Source organism: Mobula hypostoma, chromosome 30 (assembly GCF_963921235.1).
Source record: "Mobula hypostoma chromosome 30, sMobHyp1.1, whole genome shotgun sequence".
In the NCBI taxonomy this organism is placed as follows: domain Eukaryota; kingdom Metazoa; phylum Chordata; class Chondrichthyes; order Myliobatiformes; family Myliobatidae; genus Mobula; species Mobula hypostoma.
Window position 1 is genome coordinate 4,872,540 of NC_086126.1, and position 23,564 is coordinate 4,896,103.

Sequence of the window (23,564 nt, forward strand, 5' to 3'; positions counted from 1 at the left end):
CGAGGTGTTGCTCCTCCATCTTGAGAGTGGCCTCATTGTGGCTGTAGAGGAGGATATGCACTGACATTGGGATTAAGAGATTGGCCACTGGGGACAATTGTCACTGCTGACAATTTCAGCATCTGCAGTCTCTTGAGTTTCCATTCAACCCATTCTAGGCATGCTGTCCAACTACTTAAAATATTTTAATTTCAATTCTAGATGGATCGCTTTCAGGTGTGAGTTCTGGATTATCTAGTTCTACAGAAACTGGTGTGATCAGGAGGGATTCTCTTGCAAATAGCGCTGGAGGTTCTTGCTACTCTATCAACAACAGTGCAGACAGAGTATGGGAATCTTTGCCCATTGGCTGGATTATAAAAATGGCTAAAGCAATGGCTGGACAGACAGTGTATTACAGTATAACAACAGCAAACTGTGAACACTTTGTTCACTTACTTCGGTATGGAAGAAAGAAATCAGTTCAGGTCAGTACAAAGCGTCATCGTAAATCAGTTGTTCTTTGTAGTATTCACTGAGTGACATGGACTTCCAACCAGCAATTAACCCTCCAAATGTAAGGGACATGATGATACCTGAAATTTATCAGTTGTCTTATACACTCAGTGGAACTGAGGAGGCTGAGGGGTGACCTGATAGAGGGATATACACTCAGTGGCCACTTTATTAGGTACCTCCTGCCCCTAATAAAGTGGCCACTGAATGTACTGTACATTCGTGGTCTTCTGCTGCTGTAGACCATCAACTTCAAGGTTCAATGTGTTGTGTGTTCAGAGATGCTCTTCTGCACACCACTGTTGTAACAGGTGGTTATTAGTAGTAACAATAACAACTGAACCTCTTGACCATGTCTGCATGCTTTTATGCATTGAGTTGTTGCCACGTGATTGGCTGATTAGATAGTTGCATAAACAAGCTTATATACGGGTAACCTAATAAAGTGGCCACTGGGTGTGTTTGGCAATAAGATATTTGACTCATTCTGGGATAGGGAGCGGGGAAAAGGTTAGGCTGAACTAATCATGGAATCTATGAACACAGACTGAGTCACATGTCAAAGAGCCGGGACTTGGGGGTGGGGGGAGGCACCAGGGGAGTAATCCATTTGTATTCCATGGATTAGTTTAGTCTAACCTTTTCCCCATTTCCCACCCCAATGGAGTGAGTCAAATATCTTACTGCCAAATACACTCAGTGGCCACTTTATTAGATCACCAGACTGGTTCAAGCTGGCAGGAAGATGACAGTAACTCAAATAACCACACGTTACAACAGTGGTGTGCAGAAGAGCATCTCTGAATGCACAACACATCAAACCTTGTAGTGGATGGGCTACAGCAGCAGAAGACCATGAACACTCAGGGGTTACCCAATAAAGTGGCCACTGAGTGTAAGTTGGAATCAGGGTCCATAGAACACTATAGCACAGAAAACAGGCCCTTCGGCCCTTCTATTCTGTGCCAAAACTTTATTCGGCTAGTCCCATTGACCAGCACACGGTCCATAAACCTCCAGACCTCCCCCATCCATGTATCTATCCAATTTATCCTTTATACTTAAGAGTGAGCCTGCATTTACCACATCAGATTGCAGCTCATTCCACACTCCATAGAAACCATAGAAACTACAGCACAGAAACAGGCCTTTTGGCCCTTCTTGGCTGTGCCGAACCATTGTCTGCCTAGTCCCACTGACCTGCACACGGACCATATCCCTCCATACAATTCCCATCCATGTATCTGTCCAATTTATTCTTAAATGTTAAAAAAAACCCGCATTTACCACCTTGTCTGGCAGCTCATTCCATACTCCCACCACTCTCTGTGTGAAGAAGCACCCCCACTAGTTCCCTTTAAACTATTCCCCCCTCACCCTTAACCCATGTCCTCTGGTTTTTTTTCTGCCCTTTCCTCAGTGGAAAAAGCCTGCTTGCATTCACTCTATCTATACCCATCATAATTTTATATACCTCAATCAAATCTCCCCTCATTCTTCTACGCTCCAGGGAATAAAGTCCTAACCTATTCAATCTTTCTCTGTAACTGAGTTTCTCAAGTCCCGGCAACATCCTTGTAAACCTTCTCTGCACTCTTTCAACCTTATTTATATCCTTCCTGTAATTCGGTGACCAAAACTGAACACAATACTCCAGATTCAGCCTCACCAATGCCTTATACAACCTCATCATAACATTCCAGCTCTTATACTCAATACTTTGAGTAATAAAGGCCAATGTACCAAAAGCTCTCTTTACGACCCTATCTACCTGTGACGACACTTTTAGGGAATTTTGTATCTGTATTCCCAGATCCCTCTGTTCCACTGCACTCCTCAGTGCCTTACCATTAACCCTGTATGCTCTACGTTGGTTTGTCCTTCCAACGTGCAATACCTCACACTTGTCAGTATTAAACTCCATCTGCCATTTTTCAGCCCATTTTTCCAGCTGGTCCAAGTCCCTCTGCAGGCTCTGAAAACCTTCCTCACTGTCTACTACACCTCCAATCTTTGTATCATCAGCAAACTTGCTGATCCAATTTACCACATTATCAACCAGACCATTGATATAGATGACAAATAACAATGGACCCAGCACTGATCCCTGTGGCACACCACTAGTCACAGGCCTCCACTCAGAGAAGCAATTCTCTACCACCACTCTCTTGCTTCTTCCATCGAGCCAATGTCTAATCCAATTTACCACCTCTCCATGTATACCTAGCGACTGAATTTTCCTAACTAACCTCCCATGCGGGACCTTGTCAAAGGCCTTACTGAAGTCCATGTAGACAATATCCACTGCCTTCCCTTCATCCACTTTCCTGGTAATCTCCTCGAAAAACTCCAATAGATTGGTCAAACATGACCTACCACGCACAAAGCCATGTTGACTCTCCCTAATAAGTCCCTGTCTATCCAAATGCTTGTTGATTCTGTCTCTTAGTACTCCCTCCAATAACTTACCTACTACTGACATTAAACTCACCGGCCTATAATTTCCCGGATTACTTTTCGATCCTTTTTTAAACAATGGAACAACATGAGCCACTCTCCAATCCTCCAGCACTTCACCCACAGACAGCGACATTTTAAATATTTCCGCCAGGGCCCCCGCAATTTCAACACTAGTCTCCTTCAAGGTCCGAGGGAACACTCTGTCAGGTCCCGGGGATTTATCCACTTTAATTTTCCTCAAGACAGCAAGCACCTCCTCCTTTTCAATCTGCACAGTTTCCATGATCTCACTACTTGATTCCCTCAATTCCATAGACTTCATGCCAGTTTCCTTAGTAAATGCAGACGCAAAAAACCTATTTAAGATCTCCCCCATTTCCTTTGGTTCCACACATAGCCGACCACTCTGATCTTCAAGAGGACCAATTTTATCCCTTACAATCCTTTTGCTCTTAATATACTTGTAAAAGCTCTTTGGATTATCCTTCATTTTGACTGCCAAGGCAACCTCATGTCTTCTTTTAGCCCTCCTGATTTCTTTCTTAAGTATTTTCTTGCACTTCTTATACTCCTCAAGCACCTGATTTACTCCCTGTTTCCTATACATTTCATACAACTCCCTCTTCTTCTTTATCAGAGTTGCAATATCCCTTGAGAACCAAGGTTCCTTATTCCTATTCAATTTGCCTTTAATCCTGACAGGAACATACAAACTCTGCACTCTCAAAATTTCCCCTTTGAAGGCTTCCCACCTACCAATCACATCTTTGCCAGAGAACAACCTGTCCCAATCCACGCTTTTTAGATCCTTTCTCATTTCTTCAAATTTGGCCTTCTTCCAGTTCAGAACCTCAACCCTTGGACCAGATCTATCCTTGTCCATGATCAAATTCAAACTAATGGTGTTATGATCACTGGAATCAAAGTTCTCCCCTACACAGTCTTCTGTCACTTGCCCTAATTCGTTTCCTAACAGGAGATCCAATATTGCATCCCCTCTAGTTGGTCCCTCTATATATCGATTTAGAAAACTCCCACCACTCTCTGAGTGAAGAAGTTCCCCCTAATGTTCCCCCTAAATAGAAACATAGAAACATAGAAAATAGGTGCAGGAGTAGGCCATTCGGCCCTTCGAGCCTGCACCGCCATTTATTATGATCATGGCTGATCATCCAACTCAGAACCCAGCCTTCCCTCCATACCCCCTGACCCCTGTAGCCACAAGGGCCATATCTAACTTCCTTTTAAACATAGCTAATGAACTGGCCTCAACAGTTTGCTGTGGCAGAGAATTCCACAGATTCACCACTCTCTGTGTGAAGAAGTTTTTCCTAACCTCGGTCCTAAAAGGCTTCCCCTCTATCCTCAAACTGTGACCCCTCGTTCTAGACCTCCCCAACATCGGGAACAATCTTCCTGCATCTAGCCTGTCCAATCCCTTTAGGATCTTATACGTTTCAATCAGATCCCCCCTCAATCTTCTAAATTCCAACGAGTACAAGCCCAGTTCATCCAGTCTTTCTTCATATGAAAGACCTGCCATCCCAGGAATCAATCTGGTGAACCTTCTTTGTACTCCCTCTATGGCAAAGATGTCTTTCCTCAGATTAGGGGACCAAAACTGCACACAATACTCCAGGTGTGGTCTCACCAAGGCCTTGTACAACTGCAGTAGTACCTCCCTGCTCCTGTACTCGAATCCTCTCGCTATAAATGCCAGCATACCGTTCGCCTTTTTCACCGCCTGCTGTACCTGCATGCCCACTTTCAATGACTGGTGTATAATGACACCCAGGTCTCGTTGCACCTCCCCTTTTCCTAATCGGCCACCATTCAGATAATAATCTGTTTTCCTATTTTTGCCACCAAAGTGGATAACTTCACATTTATCCACATTAAATTGCATCTGCCATGAGTTTGCCCACTCACCCAACCTATCCAAGTCACCCTGCATCCTCTTAGCATCCTCCTCACTGCTAACACTGCCACCCAGCTTCGTGTCATCCGCAAACTTGGAGATGCTGCATTTAATTCCCTCATCCAAGTCATTAATATATATTGTAAACAACTGGGGTCCCAGCACTGAGCCTTGCGGTACCCCACTAGTCACCGCCTGCCATTCTGAAAAGGTCCCGTTTATTCCCACTCTTTGCTTCCTGTCTGCTAACCAATTCTCCACCCACACCAATACCTTACCCCCAATACCGTGTGCTTTAAGTTTGCACACTAATCTCCTATGTGGGACCTTGTCAAAAGCCTTTTGAAAATCCAAATATACCACATCCACTGGTTCTCCCCTATCCACTCTACTAGTTACATCCTCAAAAAATTCTATGAGATTCGTCAGACATGATTTTCCTTTCACAAATCCATGCTGACTTTGTCCGATCATTTCACCGCTTTCCAAATGTGCTGTTATCACATCCTTGATAACTGACTCCAGCAGTTTCCCCACCACCGACGTTAGGCTAACCGGCCTATAATTCCCCGGTTTCTCTCTCCCTCCTTTTTTAAAAAGTGGGGTTACATTAGCCACCCTCCAATCCTCAGGAACTAGTCCAGAATCTAACGAGTTTTGAAAAATTATCACTAATGCATCCACTATTTCTTGGGCCACTTCCTTAAGCACTCTGGGATGCAGACCATCTGGCCCTGGGGATTTATCTGCCTTCAATCCCTTCAATTTACCTAACACCACTTCCCTACTAACATGTATTTCGCTCAGTTCCTCCATCTCACTGGACCCTCTGTCCCTTACTATTTCTGGAAGATTATTTATGTCCTCCTTAGTGAAGACAGAACCAAAGTAATTATTCAATTGGTCTGCCATGTCCTTGCTCCCCATAATCAATTCACCTGTTTCTGTTTGCAGGGGACCTACATTTGTCTTTATCAGTCTTTTCCTTTTTACATATCTATAAAAGCTTTTACAGTCCGTTTTTATGTTCTCTGCCAGTTTTCTCTCATAATCTTTTTTCCCCTTCCTAATTAAGCCCTTTGTCCTCCTCTGCTGAACTCTGAATTTCTCCCAGTCCTCAGGTGAGCCACTTTCTCTGGCTAATTTGTATGCTACTTCTTTGGAATTGATACTATCCCTAATTTCTCTTGTCAGCCACGGGTGCACTACCTTCCTTGATTTATTCTTTTGCCAAACTGGGATGAACAATTGTTGTAGTTCATCCATGCAACCTTTAAATGCCTGCCATTGCATATCCACCGTCAATCCTTGAAGTGTCATTTGCCAGTCTATCTTAGCTAAATCTTTCCCCTTTCACCCTAAAGCCACTTAAAAGATTTTTTTAAACTCCAGAATCCTTTACAATAACTTGTCAAAATCTTTTCTCACAGGCTGACAGAGTTTCCGCTATCATTCCTATGGCAAATCCCAAGTTTTCAAATGTGTATGACGGGCAACACGTGAAAACAATGGAAGAGGAGTATCAGAGTGCACTGGTGAGTACATTTATAAATTTTTAACTCTAAGACTTTTCAAGATTCAAAGTTGTTTAATGCCATTTCCAGTGAACAAATGTAAAGGAGAATTAAATAATTGTTACTCTGAATTCAATGCAAGATTAAAAACCACAATAAGACAAGGAACACAATAATTAAAAAAAAACAATAAATATAAACACATAAGAGATTGATTGTATGTATCTAAAGAGACGCTAGGCACAGGAATGTCTGTACATTAGGGCACTGCCAGAAAATTATAAAGAAGTGGTGCTAGGGGATGTGGAGGGTTGTGTTAGTGGGTGGAGGTGTTGATTAGCCTTACTGCTTGGGAAAAGTAACTATTTTTGAGGCTAGTGGTTTTGGCGTGGATGCTTTGTAGCTTCCTCCCTGATAGAGTGGGACAAACCATCCACCATCAAGGTGGATGGGATTCTCCATGATGTTACCGGCCCTCTTCCAGCACCCTTCTGTATGTATGTCCAGAGGCTGCTGCTAGTAATGCGTTGGGCAGTTTTGACTACCTGTTATACAGCCTTCCTGTCTATCACAGTGCAGTTTCCATATCATGTACTGATGAAACTTGTTGGGATGCTCTTTACTGTGCATCTGTAGCATGACATGAGCATAGATGTGTATACCCCAGCCTCATCAGAAAGTAGACGTGTTGGTGAGCTTTACTGATTGTGTAGCATGTGTTCTAGTGAACAAGTAGTGGCAAATGTGCTGAAGGCACAAGCACAGAGCCAGAAGTCCATAAGACCACAAGACATAGGAGCAGAATTACGCCCTTTGGCCCATTGATTCTGCTCTGCAATTCAATCATGGCTGATCCTTTTTTCTCCATCCTCAGCCCCACTCCCCGGCTGTTTCCCCACAACCTTTGATGTGGTGTCCAATCAAGAATTTATTAAGTTCTGCCTTAAATGCACCCAGAAAGTAGAGACATTGGAGAGCTTTCCTAATTGTGTCAAATATGTTTCTGTGAATGGGGCTGAAGGCACAAACACAGAGTCAGAAGTCAACGTGAATCATCATGGAAGTAAAAAACTAATTGGAAAATTAGCTTTGAACAGCCTGATTCCGTGCTGTGGAGTGACTCTGGCTCTTCAACTCCATGTTGGTTGCAGATTACAAAAAAAAAGAAAGAGTAAATCCTTATCGCACTTGTATTGATATTGCTGAGGATATATATTCAGTGACCACTTTAGTAGTTACAGGAGCGGCCCAAATAAAGTGGCTTTCTGCGATATGCTGCTGTCACCCATCTACTTCAGAAACGAGCTCCAACGTTTATGTGTACATTTAGATCTCTGTAACTAAAATGGGCCCTTTTTGATGTCTACTATAAGCCTACAGACTCTCATAGCTATCTGGACGATTCCTCTTCTCACCCTGTCTCTTGCAAAAATGCCATCCCCTTCTCGCAATTCCTCCATCTCCGCCACATCTGCTCTCAGGATGAGGCTTTTCATTCCAGGATGAAGGAGATGTCCTCCTTTTTCAAAGAAAGGGGCTTCCCTTCTTCCACCATCAACTCTGCTCTCAAACGCATCTCTCTCATTTCACACACATCTGCTCTCACCCCATCCTCCCGCCACCCCACTAGGAATAGGGTTCCCCTGGTCCTCACCTACCACCCCACCAGCCTCCGGGTCCAACATATAATTCTCCATAACTTCCGCCACCTCCAACGGGATCCCACCACTAAGCACATCTTTCCCTCCCCCCCCCCACTTTCCGCAGGTATCGCTCCCTACGCGACTCCCTTGGCCATTCGCCCCCTCCATCCCTTCCCTCCGATCTCCCTCCCGGCACTTATCCTTGTAAGCGGAACAAGTGCTACACATGCCCTTACACTTCCTCCCTCACTACCATTCAGGGCCCCAGACAGTCCTTCCAGGAGAGGCAACACTTCACTTGTGAGTCAGCTGGGGTGATATACTGCGTCCGGTGTTCCCAATACGGCCTTCTATATATCGGCGAGACCCGACGCAGACTGGGAGACCGTTTCACTGAATACCTATGCTCTGTCCGCCAGAGAAAGCAGGATCTCCCAGTGACCACACATTTTAATTCCACATCCCATTCCCATTCTGATATGTCCATCCACGGCCTCCTCTACTGTCAAGATGAAGCCACACACAGGTTGGAGGAACGATACCTTACATTCTGTCTGGGTAGTCTCCAACCTGATGGCATGAACAGTGACTCCTCTAACTTCCGTTAATGCCCTACCTCCCCCTCATACCCCATCCATTATTTATTTATTATAATTTTTATATATATATATATTCTTTTCCTCTCTCTTTTTCTCCCTCTGTCCCTCTCACTATATTCCTCGCCCATCCTCTGGGCATCCCCCCTCCCCCTTTCTTTCTCCCTAGGCCTCCCTTCCCATAATCCTCTCATATCCCTTTTGCCAATCAACTGTCCAGCTCTTGGCTCCATCCCTCCCCCTCCTGTCTTCTCCTAACATTTCGGATCTCCCCCTCCCCCTCCCACTTTCAAATCTCTTACTAGCTCTTCTTTCAGTTAGTCCTGATGAAGGGTGACGGCCTGAAACATTGACTGTACCTCTTCTTAGAGATGCCTCCTAGAGATGTTGTGTTCACCAGCAACTTTTATGTGTGTTGTCTGAGAATAAGTTACATAGATTCAGTTTACATTCCCTTGATCACGGAAGACTAACAAGTGACTAAATTGTTGCAGTTTGACATGCTAACCACTAGAATCCAGAAGCAGGAATGAATACAACTTCAAACAACTCTGCTAGTTTCAGATGTCTTCATCATCCCTTCTGGAGCACAGGCAGCTAAACGGTCCTCTGACCTGGACCAGTCTTTGACCAGACCTCCATGGTGGAGTTAGTTTCAAATGTGAACCCATCTTTTTTCTTCCAGCGCAACTCACATCCAAAGCCTGGAGACATGATTATGATATTGAGGCCCAAGTTGAATCAGTGGGCAATCTATGTCGGAGATGGGGATATCATATATCCAGATTCAGGTAAAAGTTATTAACTTTTTCTACTTATACTTATCATGTTTTACAGTGAATTCCGTTTAATTGGGACACACCAGGACAAGTACATTTTGGCCCAATTAAACAACTGCCCCAATTAGCTGGTTTCACTGAAATAGTTAAAAAGGTATAAAAAAAACTACTGTTTAACTGTGTAACAAATTATGTATTTAAATGAAATATGGAACAAATTAGAATACTACCTATACTAGTACAGTACTATAAATCTGTGTATTAGTTCCTAATAGTTATCGATAGAGGAATTCACCAGTGCACGCTGATGTGTTTTTTTGATTAACTGTAAATGAAGAAATCAACACAGACACCTAGTACTACCTCAACTACCTTCATAAAATTCCTTCAACAATTACATCCTCCAAATCTTCATTTCATTGTAACATTCAAGATTATTCTTGTTACCTTCAAATTCTTCATAGTCCTCAACTTGTTTAAGTAGTGAAATCATTTCATTTTCACTTCTTGTCGTTTCTGGTATCTCCAAGCCTGAATGCTTGAAACCGCAGTGAGCAATATAATTCACAATCACCTTACTGCTTATTTCTCCCCAACTGTTACAGAAATCACTGCTTTTTGAACACAAACACATGCAACTAATGCTATTTAAAAATTGGATTAGACATTGGCTCTATGGAAGAAGCCAGAGAGTGGTAGTGGAGGATTGCTTCTCTGAGTGGAGGCCTGTGACTAGTGGTGTGCCACAGGGATCAGTGCTGGGTCCGTTGTTATTTGTCATCTTTATTGATGATCTGGATGATAAAGTGGTAAGTTGGATCAGCAAATTTGCTGATGATACAGAGATTGGAGGTGTAGTGGACAGTGAGGAAGGTTTTCAAAGCTTGCAGAGGGATTTGGACCAGCTGGAAAAATGGGCTGAAAAATGGCAGATAGAGTTTAATACAGACAAGTGTGAGGTATTTCACTTTGGAAGGACAAACCAAGGTAGAACATACAAGGTAAATGGTAGGGCACTGAGGAGTGCAGAAGGACAGAGGGATCTGGGAATACAGATACAAAATTCCCCAAAAGTGGCGTCAGAGGTAGATAGGGTTGTAAAGAGAGCTTTTGGTACATTTGCCTTTATAAATCAAAGTATCAAGTATAAGAGTTGGAATGTTATGGAGAGGTTGTATAAGGCATTGGTGAGGCCGAATTTGGAGTATTGTGTTCAGTTTTGGTCACCAAATTACAGGAAGGATATTAATAAGGTTGAAAGAGTGCAGAGAAGGTTTACAAGGATGTTGCCGGGACTTGAGAAACTGAGTTACAGAGGAAGTTTGAATAGGTTAGGACTTTATTCCCTGGCGTGTAGAAGAATGAAGGGAGATTTGATACAGGTATATAAAATTATGATGGGTATAGATAGAGTAAATGCAAGCAGGCTTTTTCCCATGAGGCAAGGGGAGAAAAAAACCAGAGGACATGGATTAAGGGTGAAGGGGGAAAAGTTTAAAGGGAACACTGGGGGAGCTTCTTCACGCAGAGAGTGGTGGGAGTGTGGAATGAGCTGCCAGATGAAGTAGTAAATGCAGGCTCACTTTTAACATTTAAGAAAAACTTAGGCAGGTACATGGATGAGAGGTGTATGGAGGGATATGGTCCAGGTGCAGGTCAGTGGGATTAGGCAGAAAAATGGATTGACACAGCCAAGAGGGGCCAAAAGGCCTGTTTCTGTGCTGTAATGTTCTATGGTTCACTCTAAGCACAGCGTAGTGTCTAAGAGCCACAGAAGTACACACTACTGATGCTAATTAAAAATTGTTCAGCAAGTCTCCTATTGCAATTAAGCAGCGTAATGTCCCAAATAAGTAAAGGGAATCCCAGCTATTTTCTCAATTAGTTTTTGTTCTTTAAGAGTTGCCCCAAATAAGTGGGTGCCCTGATTAATTGATTGCCAAATCATTGCAGATTGAAGACTTCTTTGCCCACTTTCCATTCCATCCATGCTGAGGATTCTATCTGACTCAGTAAAAAAAAACATTTAATGTCTAATCTACATGGATCCACTGCTGTTGCAGGTCGTGTGGTTGTGAGGAAACCTCTTTTTGAGGTAGCTGAAAGTGATCTCTGGTGCATCAACAACAAACTGGACAGCAGCATGAAACCGTTGTGTGTTAAAGAGATAATAAGAAATGCTAAAGCAATGATTGGACAAGAAATAGCAATGAGTGAAGAAGAGTTTATCAGGTATATTCGGTGTGTTAAAAAGGTGAGTAGAATGCTTTATCACTGTTGGAGCTCCTCAGTCCTGATGCTGTCAGGCCTACTCCTGCTGACACCTTTCAGTCCGCACATGCCAATATCCAAGCAGCTAACAGGATTCACCTCCCATTCCTACCAGACTAATCACCTGCAGCCTATTTAATCCCAGTTCTCATCCACAGGCCTTGTTCACTCATCAAACCAACCAACCTCAACCAGTCACTACTAGCCTTCACTCTCCCTGCCTAAAGTTTACCGTGTTGTTTACCGTGTGTTTAGTTTCTGTTCCTTCTTGTTTCGTGTCCCCTCACGGCATGGTTTTATTTTGTGGTCTATTATTAAAGTTTTCATTTGCTGCTAAATCATCTCTACTGTTCTGCTTTTGGGTCAACTCTCATCTACATTTCCTGGTAGATGATGGTTTTGACAGGAAATGTTGACAATTCCTCCCACAACTGCCCTCTCCACCCCCATTGCCCCTTCCTGGTAGATGATACCTGATCCACTCAGTTCCTTCAGTAGATTGGTGCTCCATTTTTCAACATCTGTAGTCTTGTGTTCCATCTCATCTACATTTACTCTTCCAGCTGTCATGTGTCCTCCTAAATTAGAGAGCACATCCTCCCCATGTCAGAATCACAGTCAGGTTTATTAACACTGACATCAACTATTAAACTTGTTGTTTAGTGACAGCAGCACAGTGTGAGGCATAAAAATTACTACAAGTTACAAATAAGTCAATAGTGCAAAAGAAGAATGGTGAGGTTGTATTCATGGACCACTCAGGAATCTGATGGATGAGGGGAAGAGGCTGTTCCTGAATCATCGAGTATGTGTCTTCAGGCTCCTGTACCTGGTGATGGGAAGAAGGCATGTTCTCGATGGTGAGGATCCTTAACAATGGATGTTACCGTTTGAAGATGCCCTTGACAAGGATTGTGCTTGTGGAGCTGGCCGGAGTCTACAATCCACTACAGCCTCCATTAATCCTACATGTTGGAACTTCCTTACCAGGTGGTGATGTAACCAGTCAAACCGTTTTCTACCATATACTGTATCTGTAGAGAGTTGTTAGAGTTTTTGGTGACATACCAAATCTCCTCAAACCCCTAATGGAGTAGAGCTGCTGGCGTGCTTCTTTATGTAGAGCCCAGGATAGGTCCCCTGAGATGTTGACACTCAGGAACATGAAGCTGCCCAGCTTTTCCACTGCTGACTCCTCAATGAAGACTGTGTTCCCTCGAATTCCCCTTTCTGAAATCAACAATTAATTTCCTGATCTTACTGAAGTTGAGTGCAAGGTTGATTCAACCAGTCAATCTATGGGGCCCAAAACTGTTGACAATACTCCAAGTTGGCCTGACTAGTGTCTTCTAAAGCCTTAGCATTATCTCCTTGCTTTTATATTCTACTCCCCTTGAAATAAATCCCAACATTGCATTTGCCTTTTTTATCACAGACTCAACCTGTATATTAGCCTTCTGGGAGTCTTTCACAAGGGCTCCTGTCCTTCTGCACTTCTAATGTTTGAATCTTCTCCACATTTAGATAATAGTGTGCACTATTTTTCCTTTTCCCAAAATATATTATCATACATTTCCCAGCATTGTACTCCATCTGCCGCCTTTTTGCCCATTCTTCCACTTGTTTAAGTCCTTGCTTCCTCAGCATTACCTACCCTTCCACCTATCTTCGTATCATCCGCAAATTTTGCCACAAATTGATATTATTATCCAAATCATTGACAAACAATGTGAAAAGTAGCGGCCCCAATACTGAGGAACACCACTAGTCAGCGGCAGCCAACCAGAAAAGGCCCCTTTTATTCCCACTCACTGCCTCCTGCCTGTCAGCCATTTTGCTATACATGCCAGTATCTTTCCTATAACACCATAGGATTTTATCTTGTTAAGCAGCCTCATGTGAGGCACCTTACCAAATGCTTTCTGAAAATCCAAGTAAATGATATTTACTGTGTCTCCTTTGTCCACCCTGCTTGTTACTTCCTCAAAGAACTCTAACAGGTTTGTCAGGCAAGATTTCCCTTTTTACAGAAACCATGCTGACTTTAACTTAGTATCTCCAAGTACTTTGACACCTCATTTTCCAGTGGTTTAATATCAATTCTCACCTCTCTTTTACTCTTTATATAACTGAAAAAACTTTTGGTATCCTGCTTTATAATATTGGCTGGTCTTCCCTCATATTTCATCATTTCCCTTCCTTTATTTTAAATCTTTTTTATTGAATTAGTACACAAAGAGTAAAACATATAGCAACCAACACATTGTTAGGATGTAAATATAAAAGTAATATTAATACAAAAAAAATACAAACAATGTATGTTAATTATAGAATAACAAGGTAATATAATTGTATACTAATATTTCATATACACCTAATAGGACGGAAAAAAAACCCAGAAAAAAAAAACTTTCTGTGCAACTAACCTAACGAAGCAAAGCAATGGGCTAACTAGGTATATACTAGACTTTGAACAATTAAACAATCGCGACCTCAAACCCGACCTCTGCTAATAACAGATAAAATCCACAAAGGGAATGTATATATGGCTAGAGAGAAAAAAATAGTTACATTAAATGAAAATATTGAATAAATGATCTCCAGGTCTGTTCAAATTTAACTGAAGTATCATAAAGATTACTTCTGATTTTTTCCAAATTTAAACACAGTATCGTTTGAGAGAACCAAGAAAACGTAGTTGGGGCGTTAATCTCCACAAATATTTTAGACTCTATCATTAACTTTAACCTGTTTCAGAAAGGTGTAATGGCTACTATTTATAATATTATTATGAAATTTAGGAAAGCTCCATTCAATAAGATTAGGACTGACTGGGAAAGGGAATTGGGTCTCACTATCCCAGCTGAGGACTGGGCCTATATTTTACAACTTGTTAATACTTCTTCTATCTGTTCCAAACACTCTTTAATTCAATTTAAAGTTGTCCATAGAGCATATATGTCTAAAGATAAATTAGCTCACTATTACTCTCATATTAACCCTCTTTGTGATAGATGTCATGGGGAGATAGCTTCCTTGACCCACATGTTTTCATCTTGTCCTGCTCTAGAAACTTTTTGGAAAGACATTTTTAATATTATCTCACCAAGGTTTTGAATAGTGATATTTCTCCCCATCCTATAACTGCTATCTTTGGATTACCTAAAACTTCTAGTAATTTACCCCCCTCAGCTCGTAGAATGCATTTCTTACTTTTATGGCGAAAAGATGTATTCTACATCATTCCCTTCTTATAGCTTTTTTAGTTGCCTTTTGTTGGATTTTAAAATCTTCCCAATCATCCAACTTCCCATTCACTTTCGCTACTTTATATGCCGTTTCCTTGGCTTTTATGCAGTCCTTAATTTCCCTTGTCAGCCATGTTTGCCTACCCTTGCCATTTGAGAACTTCACCCTCTCTGCGCCTGTGAACTACTCCCAGAAACTTCAGCCATCTCTGCTCTGCCGTTACCCCACCAGTATCCTCCTCCAAACCACCTGGGCAAGATCCTCTCTCATGTCTCTGTAATTCCCTTTATTCCATTGCAATACTGATACATGTGACTTATACACTATGAATTCAATCATATTCTGATCACTGCCTCCAAAGGGTTGCTTTACATTAAGCTCCCTAATAAGATCTGGGTTATTGCACAACACCCAGTCTAAGATAGCCTTTTCCCTAGTAGGCTCAAGCACAAGCGGCTCTAAAAAGCCATCTCGTAGGCATTCAACAAATTCCCTCTCTTGTGATCTGACACCAACATGATTTTCCCAATCCCCCTGCATATTGAAGTCCCCTGTTACAATTGAGACATTACCCTTATTATGTGCCTTTTCCAGCTCCCTTTTCAATCTCAACCCCACATGTTGGCTACTATTTGGAGACCTATATATGACTTCCATAATTTTTTTTATCCTTGCAGTTTCCTAACTCCACCCACAAAGATTCAACATTCTCTGACCCTATGTCACCTCTTTCTAAGGATGCAATTCCATCTCTCACCAATAGAGCTACACCACCTGTACCTTCCTGCCTGTCCTTTCGATATAAGGTATATCCTTCGATGTTAAGCTCCTAACTATGACCTTCTTTCAGCCACAACTCAGTGATGCCCACAGTCATACCAACCAATCTCTAATTGCGCCACAAGTTCGTCCACCTTATTCCAAATGCTATGCGCATTTAAATACAGCACCTTCAGTCTTGCATTCTTCACCCTTTTGAACTCTGCCTCTGTGGTACTGACCAAAAGTCCTTGGTTGGATGGATGGATGGATATATGTATTGACAAGTATTTTACTTGTCAGAGTGGAGCAGACAGTGAGTTTGTAAATTTGACGGGAGCAAAGGATGTTGAGAATGGGGAGGGTGGAGCACACTGGGAGGGATGTGGGACAGGTGGCAGAGAAGGAGTGCCGGGGCAGGGGGTGGCGTAGGTGCAGACACACCCAGCCCTGATACACCAGGCAAGGTCATTTGATTCCAAACAATTAGTTTATTGTTCATTACAGAATGTCTCACTGGTGTTTCCCACTCTCTTCCTTCTTTCTTCCCCTTTTCCCAAACTTGATTCTCCTTTCCCAATGGTCACCCATTTTAATTCTACTTCGCGTTCCCATTCCAACATGTCAATCCATGGCCTCCTTTACTGTTGCGATGAGGCTACGCTCAGGTTGGAGGAGCAACACATTATATTCCATCTGTATAGCCTCCAACCTGATGGCACGAACATCGATTTCTCTAACTCCCGGTAATTTCCCCCCCCCCCACATCATTCCCTTTTCCTTCTCTCACCTCATCTCCTTACCTGCTCATCACCATCCCTTTTATTTCTTCCACTGCTTTCTGTCCTCTCCTATTAGATTCCCCTTCTCCAGCTCTGTATCTCTTCACCAATCAACTTCCCAGCTCTTTACTTCACCCCTCCCCCCTCCCAGTTTCACCTATCACCTTGTGATTCTTCCTCCCCTCCCCCTACGTTCTAACACTGACTTCTCATCATTTTTTCTCCAGTCTTGATGGTGGGTCTCAGCCCGAAACATCGACTACACTCTTTTCCATTGATGCTGCTTGGCCTGCTGAGTTCCTCCAGCATTTTGTTTGAGTTCCCCTCTCCCTGCTCCCTTCCCACTCTCAGTCCACAATAGAGACCCATATCAGAATCAGGTTTATCATCCCTCATATATGTTGTGACATTTGTTTTTATCCAGCAGCAGTACAGTGCAGTACATAAAATTATTACAGTACTGTTCAAAAAGTCTTAAGCACCCTAGCTATATATATGTGCCTAAAAGTTTACAGCACTGTATATGTGTACAAGTTGAGTTACAAAACATAACACCTGCTCTTCTTGGGCACCGGTGTGTCTGATGCCACTTGGAGCGGGTAGAACCTCTGACTGTAGCAGTGAGAGGTTGAAGTACACCTTGAACACTCCAGCCCAGGTCAGCCCAGACTCCAGTATCCTGACAAGTACACCATCATGGCCTGGTCAGACATTGGTCAGATCACACTCAGAATATAGTAAGCAGTTTTAAGAGAGGATGGGGTGGAATTGGAGAGGGTCCAGAGGATGAGAAAAATCCAGGGAATGAGAGAGTTAATGTATAAGCAGCATTGATGGCTGGAGTTCATAACTGGATTTTCCACTTGCAAACTGCCCCAAACAATTCAAAAGGCTCTTTGCCTTAACTGGGAAGGGCCTATACATGATGAAACACGGAGTTATGAGGGGGTCAGTATTCTACATGTTTGGCAGTGAGAAACGTACCACTAGGGTGAGCGTTGGGGAAGAGGTATTAGACTAGACAACCTTGATTACTGCATGGAATTGGAATGCAAACCAAAGCACAATCATCAAATACACACCAGACACTGCGGAGATTTGTGTGGCTGAGAGAACTCCTTTTGAACTGAGGTGATGTCAGGGTTATAATGAGAACATTTATTTCTGCCACCCATGTACTTAATCCAAGGCACTCTGTAGATCCTGGACTAACCTTTCTTCAGTTCCATTCTTTATTATATTTCATTAAAGACACATCACAGAACAGGAACTTCTGGCCCAAAGAGCCATGCCACCCCACAACCCACCTATTTAACCCTAGCCTAATTGCAGGACGATTTACAATGACCAATTAACCTACTAATCAGTCCAGGTTTGGACTGTGGGAGGTAACTGGAGCAACTCAGAGGAAGACCACGAGGTCACCCGGAGAACCTGATGGAAAGCGGAATTGTATTTTGAATTCTGATGTCCTGAGCTGTAACAGCATAGTGCTAATAGCTGCGTTACTGTGGCAACCCCATTCTCCAAGTCACAGGGCAGATTCCACCATGAGATGTTGGTAATTGTGCAGATTTTCTAATTATAAATGTCTTTTCACAGGTTGGTTCTTCCTCTGCTGTCACGAAGAAAGTCAACCATGCCACTAATGGAGCAAATGCCATTGGCTTCGCTATTTTCAAAATTGTCATTTACACCATTGTTGCTGCGCTGGGGATCGTGATGCTCTTATCTGCTGCAGACATTCTAGATGTCTGCCTTTTACCTTTCATTTAAATGCTGTTCTTAAAATGACATTCCTGTTTTTGTTTAGTACCCAGGTCACCGTTGAAAGTAATATTGTGTATAGAGTCTTGGACGTACACTCAGTGGCTACTTTATTATGTCCCCCTGTAGACACTCTTGCATGTTACAAGTTCAAAGTAAAATTTATTATTAGAGTACATACATGTAACCACATAGACAACCCTGAGATTATTATTCCTGCGAACACAATCAGCAAATCTACAGAAGATTAACTATAAACAGGATCCATGAAAGAGCAGGAGCATAGAAGACAACAAAATATGCAAATGCAAATATAAATAAATAACAATAAATAACGAGAGCATGAAATAACAAGAAAAAGAGTCCTTAATGTGAGACCATTGGTTTTTGGAACATCTCGATAAATGAGTGTAGTTAACCTCTTTTGTTCAAGAGCCTGATGGTTGAGGGGTAGTAACTGTTCCTGAACCTGGTGGTGCGAGTCCTGAGGCTCCTGTACCTTCAACCTGATGGCAGCAGTGAGAAAAGAGCACGGCCTGGGTGGTGGGGATCTCTGATGATGGATGCTGCTTTCCTACCACAGCGTTTCATGTAGATGTGCTCAATGGTTGGGAGGGCTTTACCCATGACGTACTGGGATGAATCCACTACCTTCTGTAGGATTTTCTGTCCAAAGGCATTGATGTACCCATACCAGGCCATGATGCAGCCAGTCAATACACTTTCCACTACACATCTATATAAGTATTATCAAGGTTTTAGATGACATGCCGAATCCTTGCAGTCTCCAAACAAGTGAACGAGTAATCTTTGGGGTACTGCAAGTCTGTGTCTTTGCTGTACGCTTGAGTGCTCGGTGGTGGGAGCCAATGCTTTTTTTTTGCTGATGGGGGGGAGGGGTGTTGTTGCTTTGCTGCTGCTTACATGGGAGGGAGAGGAGCTGGGAGGGACTTCGGGGTTCTAACATTTAACTGTCAATCATTCTTTGGGGGCATTCCTCTGTTTTTGCAAAGAAAAAGTACTTCAGGATGTATATTGTAAACATTTCTCTGACATTAAATGTACCATTGAAGCCAAAGGAAGTGGAGGTGCTGTCATGCTTTCTTTGCAATTACAGTTATATAATAGGTCTAGGACAGCTTCTCTGAGATAGTGACACCCAGGAATTTGAAGATACTGACCCTCTCCATTTCTGATCCAACAATGAGGATTGGCTCATGGACTTCTGGTTTCCACCTCCACAAGTCTACAATCAGTTCCTTGGTCTCGCTGACATTGAGTGAGAAGTTGTTGTTATGACACCACTCAGCCAAATTTTAGCCACTCGACCAAAACAACGCTGTTCAGAAGAGCATCCCTGAATACATATGTCAAACCTTGAAGTGGGTGGGTTACAGCAGTAGACGACCACATACACTCAGTGGCCACTTTATTGGGTACAGGAGGTATTCACTGTCAAGGACCAAAATGCTCAATCCTAACCTCAGCTATAATGTGTGGCCGAAAAGGTCACTATCCAAAATTCTAGAAGAAGGCAGCGGGGACTTGGGAGTGTTCTTGTAGGATTCCCTAAAGGTTCACTTGCAGGTTGAGTTGCAGGCAAGGAAGGCTAATGAAATGTTAGCATTCATTTCAAGGACTACAATATAAGGATGTAATGCTGAGGCTTTATAAGGCATTGGTCAGACCACAATTGGAGTATTGTGAGCAGTTTTGGCAGAGAAAATTCATGAGAATTATCCCAAGAATGCAAGAGTTAGTGTATGAGAAGCATTTGATGGCTATAGGCCTGTACTTACTGGAGGTTAGAAGAATGAGGGAGTATCTCATTGAAACCTAACAGAATATTGAAAGACCTAAATATAGTGTTTGTGGAGAGGTTGTTTCCTATAGTGGGGGAGTCTATGACCAGAGGATACACCCTCAGAAGACAAGTACATTCCTTTAAAACAGAGAGTAAAGAGGAATTTCTTTAGCCAAAGGGTGGTGAACCTGTGGAATTCATTGCCACAGACAGCTGTGGAGGCCAAGTCACTGGGTATATTTAAAACAAAGGTTGACAGATTCTTCATCATTAAGGGCGTCAAAGGTTACAGACAGAAGGCAGGAGAATGGGATTGAGAAGGAAAATAAATCAGCCATGATGGAAAGGCAGAACAGACTCAATGGGCCGAATGTCCTAATTCTGCTCCTAGGTCTTATGGTCTTAACTTTATTCGTCACTTGTACATCTGAATATATAGTGAAATGCGCTGTTTTGCGTCAACAAACAACAGTCTGTGGGGGCAGCCTGCAAGAGTTGCTGAAACAGCATACACACTAACCCTAACCCATATGTCTTTGGAATGTGGGAGGAAACTGTAGCACCCGAAGAAAACCAACGCAGTCAAGGTGAAAATGTACAAACTCCTTACAGAGAGTGGCAGGAATTGAACCCTGATCATGATCATTGACTCTGTAAAGCATTTTGTTAGCCACTATGTTATTGTACTGAGATCCAAAATGCTTCTGAATAACTCAATATTTACAAAGTGTTCAAACTTTCAAACAGTTACTATTTGCCCATCCATTTGACATAGAATACTACTCTCGTTGACCTGATTCCGATTAACATCAAAGATACATCAGCAGTTGCAAAACATTGCAGAGAGATGTTAATGAAGGGTCTTGGCCAAAAATGCTGAGACTTTATTCCATCGTTAAATGCTGCGTGACCTGCGGATATTTTGTAGAATTTTGTGTGTGTTACTCTGGATTTCCAGCACCTACAGAATCACTTGTGTTTGTCCATAGATGATAGCACCATTCCAATAATAAAATAATTCACTTGTTAGCTGGAATTATCTTTTTTATCGGGAGAAAGACCCTTCTCTGTAGCTATTACCCTTTATTCTGCATTCTGTTATTCATTTAGAAACATAGAAACATAAAAAACCTACAGCACAATACAGGCCTAACTTACTTTGGAAATTACCTCAGTTTGCCCATAGCCCTCTGTTTTTCTAAGCTCCATGTACCCACTGTATCCAGGAATCTCTTAAAAGACCCTATTGTATCTGCCTCCACCACTGTTGCCGGCAGCCCATTCCACGCTCTCACCACTCTCTGCGTAAAAAGCTTACCCCTGACATCTCCTCTGTACCTACTTCCAAGCACCTTAAAACCGTGTCCTCTCTTGTTAGCCATTTCAGCCCTGGGAAAAAGCCTTTGACTACCCACATAATCAATGCCTCTCATCATTTTATACACCTCTATCAGGTCACCTCTCATCCTCTGTCGCTCCAAGGAGAAAAGGACAAGTTCACTCAATCTCATAGGGCATGCTCCCCAATCCAGGTCACATCCTTGTAAATCTCTTCTGCACACTTTCTATAGTTCCCACATCCTTCCTATAGTGAGGTGGCCAGAGCTGAGCATAGTACTCCAATTTACCTTGTACTTCCTCAATGCAGTGTAATGATGTGATCTGTATAAACTGTATGCAAGACAAGCTTTTCACTGAATCTCAGTATATTCAACAACAATAGACTAATTCTGATTCACAGCTCAAGATGGTGCTTATCGATAACTAAATCCTTCCACAAAGAGAGTAAACTAGGTACACCTGTGCATATACTTATTAGTGCAAATCAGCCAATCACGTGGCAGCATCTCAATGCATAAAGCAAGCAGACATGATCAAGAAGTTCAGACTAAACATTAACTTGGGGAAGAAATGTGATCTAAGTGACTTTGAGTGAGGAATGATTATTTGTGCCACATAGGGTGATTTGAGTATCTCAGAAGCTGCTGATCTCCTGGGATTTTCATGCACAACGTACTCCAGAATTTACAGAGAATAGTGCAAAAAACCAAAAAAAAAATCTAGTAAGCGGCAGCTTTGTGGTGAAAATGCCTTGTTAATGAGAGAAAAATCCCACAGTCTTCTATAAAGCAAGAAGGTAGCTAGGGAAAGGGTTGATCAACTCAAGGACAAATGAGGGAATTTTGCCTGGTCCCAGAGGATGTGGGCAAGGTACTGAGTGAGTACTTTGCATTGGTGTTCATCTCGGAGAAGGGAAGGAGAAATGTTTAAAAGAAATTTACAAGGTTTTATTTTAACACACTGAGTAGATGCCTGTAATATGCTGCCAGAAGCTGGTGGAGAAACAGATATAACAGCGAAGTTGAAGAGGCAATTAGACAGACACAAGACCAGACTAGGGAATGGAAGGATATGGACCACATGAAGGCACATGGGTTTAGCACCAGGGTCAGCACAGACATCGTGGACCGAAGGATCTGTTTGTGTGCAACACTGTTCTATGTTCTATTTCCCATGACTATCCCTAGTCAATCCCTGCCTTCAGATTATGTATTGGTACATTAATAAATGATAAATATTTATGAATTTGTTGCTCATCAATAAACACAGTCTGTGCAATAAGCAGCCGGTGCACATCACAAGTCCTGGTTATGTGACCACTGACACAAGGCAGACAACCTCTGAAGATTATTGATAATAGCTGGGGTCACCTGTCTTGTAAAGACACAGCCCAGAAGGTGGAATTTGCAAACTGCTTCTGTAGAAAAATTTACCAGGAACAGTCATGGTCATGAGTCCATGATTGCCCAGGTCATACAACACAGCACATGATGAAGATGATTTTGTGAACAGAGTTAACTGAGCTGTATTTACTATCATAATATCAGCATCAACAGATGACAAGATCCATCAAATTAATTCCTTTCTCACAGGCTGAGCTATTCAGCCCACAGCCTCTATGCTAGTTCTTTGAAGAGCATTCAGTTCCATTTCCACACATCCATACAAATTTTCCCTTTCAGACGGTTCTTCCTTCTCCCCATGGGAGTTCCTGTCAATCTGATCCCTCTGCCTTTTAGGAAGCCAATTTCTAATCACAGCAAGTCATTGTATGGACGGCATCTCCTTGGCCCAAAACATCAACTCTTTATTCCTCTATATTGATGCTGCCTAATCTGCCGAGTTCCTCCAGCATTTTGTGTGTTTTACCCCTGATCTCAGTTCTGTTTTATTTTGACAATTGTTACATTTTGGTCAGAGCAAAACCAACAACAGAGTCCATAGGATTAAATGTTTTATTGAGTCATGTTAGTAATTGGGTTGGGAAGTTTTTAAAAACCTGCAGAGAGCAACTAAAAAAATTATTAGAAGGGAAAAGATGGAATATGAAAGCGAGCTAGCAGATAATATCAAAGTGGATAGTAAAAGTTTTTTCAAGTATGTTAAAAATGAAAGAGAAATGAGAGTGGATATAGGACCGCTAAAAAATGAGGCAGGAGAAATAATAATGGGGGACAAGGAGATGG

General features: G+C 42.3%; 2 protein-coding genes across 5 annotated transcripts in view; one reads left to right on the forward strand and one right to left on the reverse strand.

The window, feature by feature from the left end:
* LOC134339639 (phospholipase A and acyltransferase 3-like) overlaps positions 1-19,467 on the forward strand; it is a 43,005-nt gene extending 23,538 nt beyond the window's left edge. For both annotated transcript variants that reach the window (XM_063036327.1, XM_063036328.1), the window contains 5 exons: positions 202-467; positions 6,304-6,408; positions 9,312-9,417; positions 11,469-11,659; positions 18,069-19,467. In XM_063036327.1, the coding sequence (XP_062892397.1) occupies positions 202-467; positions 6,304-6,408; positions 9,312-9,417; positions 11,469-11,659; positions 18,069-18,242 (842 nt within the window). In that variant the 3' untranslated portion in view covers positions 18,243-19,467. The remainder of the gene's footprint in view (positions 1-201; positions 468-6,303; positions 6,409-9,311; positions 9,418-11,468; positions 11,660-18,068) is intronic.
* pola2 (polymerase (DNA directed), alpha 2) overlaps positions 1-23,564 on the reverse strand; it is a 249,450-nt gene that overhangs the window by 214,543 nt on the left and 11,343 nt on the right. The window lies entirely within an intron of this gene.